The sequence below is a fragment of the Aspergillus lucknowensis genome, assembly GCF_044049455.1.
Source record: "Aspergillus lucknowensis strain CBS 449.75 chromosome Unknown BJX67scaffold_164, whole genome shotgun sequence".
Taxonomy (NCBI): domain Eukaryota; kingdom Fungi; phylum Ascomycota; class Eurotiomycetes; order Eurotiales; family Aspergillaceae; genus Aspergillus; species Aspergillus lucknowensis.
In genome coordinates, this window is record NW_027263708.1 from 1 (window position 1) to 2506 (window position 2506).

The window sequence follows — 2506 nt, forward strand, 5'->3', positions numbered from 1 at the left end:
CGACAGAATTGACAGATCCGCCGCATAAGGAGGACTTAGCGAAAATTTCAACAGATTCGACCACTGTGTGGTGCCCGCGATCCCACACTGTAGTTGTTGGTCGCGGGATATATATCGCCGCGCGCGCGGTGCGAGAATCAGTCAAGCCCCCTGGCGCTCGTCCCCCCTACAACACGATACCAGGGATGAAGGCCTCTAACGTGGTATGTTCCGGGGTTTGAAGGCCCCGCGCGCGCCAGGAGGGTCTCACGGCGCTCCCTTTACTAAGTTCCCGGGCCTGGCTTTGCCCCGCGCGCGCTGCCTACAGCGAGTTTCCGGGAATGAAGGCCCCAAGCGCAGGTACTTCCCGCGGCCAAAGTCCCCTGGCGTGGTAAGCTCCAGGGCAATAGACCCCTGGGCGTGCTATCACTAAAGCTTCGCCGCGCGCGCGCCGCCGTGGTATAATTCCGGGCGTGAAGCTCCCGCGCGTGCCCCGTACAGCACGATACCAGGGATGAAGGCCCCCAACATGGTATATCCCTAAAGTTGAAGTGTTAAGGGTCGATAAGGAATTGGCCAGGTAAGGAATAGATACTCGATTGTCGAGGTAAGAACGAGACTAAACCTTGCCCTCCATCTTTCATGGGGGATTCGATCCTTAATAGCTACAGAATCACTTAATGTAACCTCAGGTCGTCGACATCACGATAACGAAATAGAGGTACTGAGCTCCGACAGCGTGCCAAGACCAACTCTACCTTGACAGACAACCGAACCCATGACAAATCACCTCCCCACCATACGGGATTGACTCGATCCCGGGGGTAGCTTCAATATCGACGAATATGGTAATTCCATCACCACATATCAAATATCGCAGTCGTTGCTGCTACTTTACTGTGGAGAAGCAGATAGGGGAATCATCCGCTCCCCGCCATGTTATAGGCAAGTAATCAGTATCAAAGCGTGGTCTTGACAAGTCCGTCGTGATGGTGCGAGAGCGAGCTCATAGAATCGAAGTGCTTGTTAGTCCACCCTTTGTTTTGTTGACAGTGATAGCCTTTGTATATACAGCAACGGAGACAACGCGCCTTTGTCGTGATACCGTCCCGATTTGGTATCTCCTTGTTGTCGTGCCTCGCTTTGTTATAAGCATGTTTTGAAAATTCTGTCCTCGCTTAACTGTTAGCGGTGATGCGTGTGTATATATACACAGTCCCGTGTCCGCCTTGTTCTGCAGTGCAGTCCGTTTGCTTCATCTTCGTTTGTAAATCATCCCTTGTTCATTCTTGTTTCTCCGTGCCTTTGCAGCTCTCGTTCTCACCCCAACTCTTCCCCCGTCTTCACAATGCCCAATCGTCAGCGTCCCGCGGCCAATATGGTTGTGTGTCCCGAACACCTTTTCTGCCTTCAGTGTTTTCGGACCGCTCTGCGTGCATACGACCCTGACGATGGTGAGCTGTTTGAGGTCAGCTGTCGGCTTGATGCTGTAGCATCGATTCTTTGCGCCCAGTGTTCGCAAAGGAACTCTCATTGTGACAATGTAAGTGGTCTCCGGGGGTTCGCGTCTCAATATAGTAACAAGGTCGGATGGGTGTAGGCTCCCGCTGGGATTATTGGTGACTTCTTTGATTTTGCTCTAGTGCTACGGTTTTGCAAGGAATTTTGGACTGCTGAGAGCGATGCTGGCGTTGCAAGGTGGGATCGCAACATGTTGCCCTTGATATCGCTGGCTGTTCGCAACCTTGCCGCTGCTCTCGCATCTATCCTTGCCGGACACCGTCGAGAACATGATTTAACCCAGTCAAGAAAGAAACAGGTAAGTCTGGTCTCCTTTGGTATAATGGGTCGGCAGCTAATCATGATTAGGGTAAAGCACGGCAGGCTTATCGCCATTTTTGTGCCGAGCGGCGTATGGCACTGTCTCCTCTGCCACGGCCAGGCCGGGATGGTACTCCTGAGGACCTGATCGCATACCATTCTGCCCGCGTTTTGCGTCTGGAGCCGGGCGATGTTGGTTTTACGTCCTGGGCCGCGGCGAAACATGCTTGTTTCGCTGCCTTGCGTTCCGCGATTGTCCAGTTCTATGGGGACGAGGAGGTGGCTGGCGTTGAGCGTTTGGAGGAATTTGACAACTATTTCCCATTGGTATTAGATGAAATCTGATTAATAGTACAAGTTTTCATGCATGTATAAGTAGCATTTTAGTAGTGTTCTATAGCTCCTAGTTAGTTAACTAAATTAGAATTTCTCTTCTTCCTTCTGCTTTGATAGAACTTCTCAATAATCTTCGGGGCATTGGTTATATTAGTAGTGGATATCTACTAATTATATTCTAATAGCTAGCCTTTCTATTTCACAAGATAATATATTTTACTATTGATTTTGGTTTTATCTCTGATATTATCAACCTCCTATTCTTTATTATCTTCAAGCTTGGGCATGGTTAGTAGATTATTAGTCCTTCCCTACCAGGGTTCTAGTAGCAAGACATGGAAGACATTATAGACTTGGGAGTATTAATTTA

At 49.6% G+C, this 2506-nt stretch overlaps 1 protein-coding gene across 1 annotated transcript; it reads left to right on the forward strand.

Moving 5' to 3' along the window:
* Positions 1 to 654: 654 nt before the first annotated feature.
* Positions 655 to 2204, forward strand: BJX67DRAFT_368938 (uncharacterized protein). Its single transcript, XM_071030688.1, has 3 exons — positions 655 to 1522; positions 1580 to 1798; positions 1849 to 2204. Exons 1-3 carry the CDS (start codon positions 1328 to 1330, stop codon positions 2143 to 2145), a joined length of 711 nt encoding a protein of 236 aa, XP_070880302.1. The 5' UTR covers positions 655 to 1327; the 3' UTR covers positions 2146 to 2204.
* Positions 2205 to 2506: the final 302 nt, after the last annotated feature.

What these genes read in the sequence shown, in the direction of transcription:
- BJX67DRAFT_368938 (XM_071030688.1), top strand. Translation starts at nt 1,328, where the DNA reads ATGCCCAATCGTCAGCGTCCCGCGGCCAATATGGTTGTGTGTCCCGAA. An exon ending in GGAACTCTCATTGTGACAAT is followed by an intron (nt 1,523 to 1,579) that starts GTAAGTGGTCTC and finishes GGATGGGTGTAG; the next exon opens with GCTCCCGCTGGGATTATTGG. An exon ending in CCCAGTCAAGAAAGAAACAG is followed by an intron (nt 1,799 to 1,848) that starts GTAAGTCTGGTC and finishes AATCATGATTAG; the next exon opens with GGTAAAGCACGGCAGGCTTA.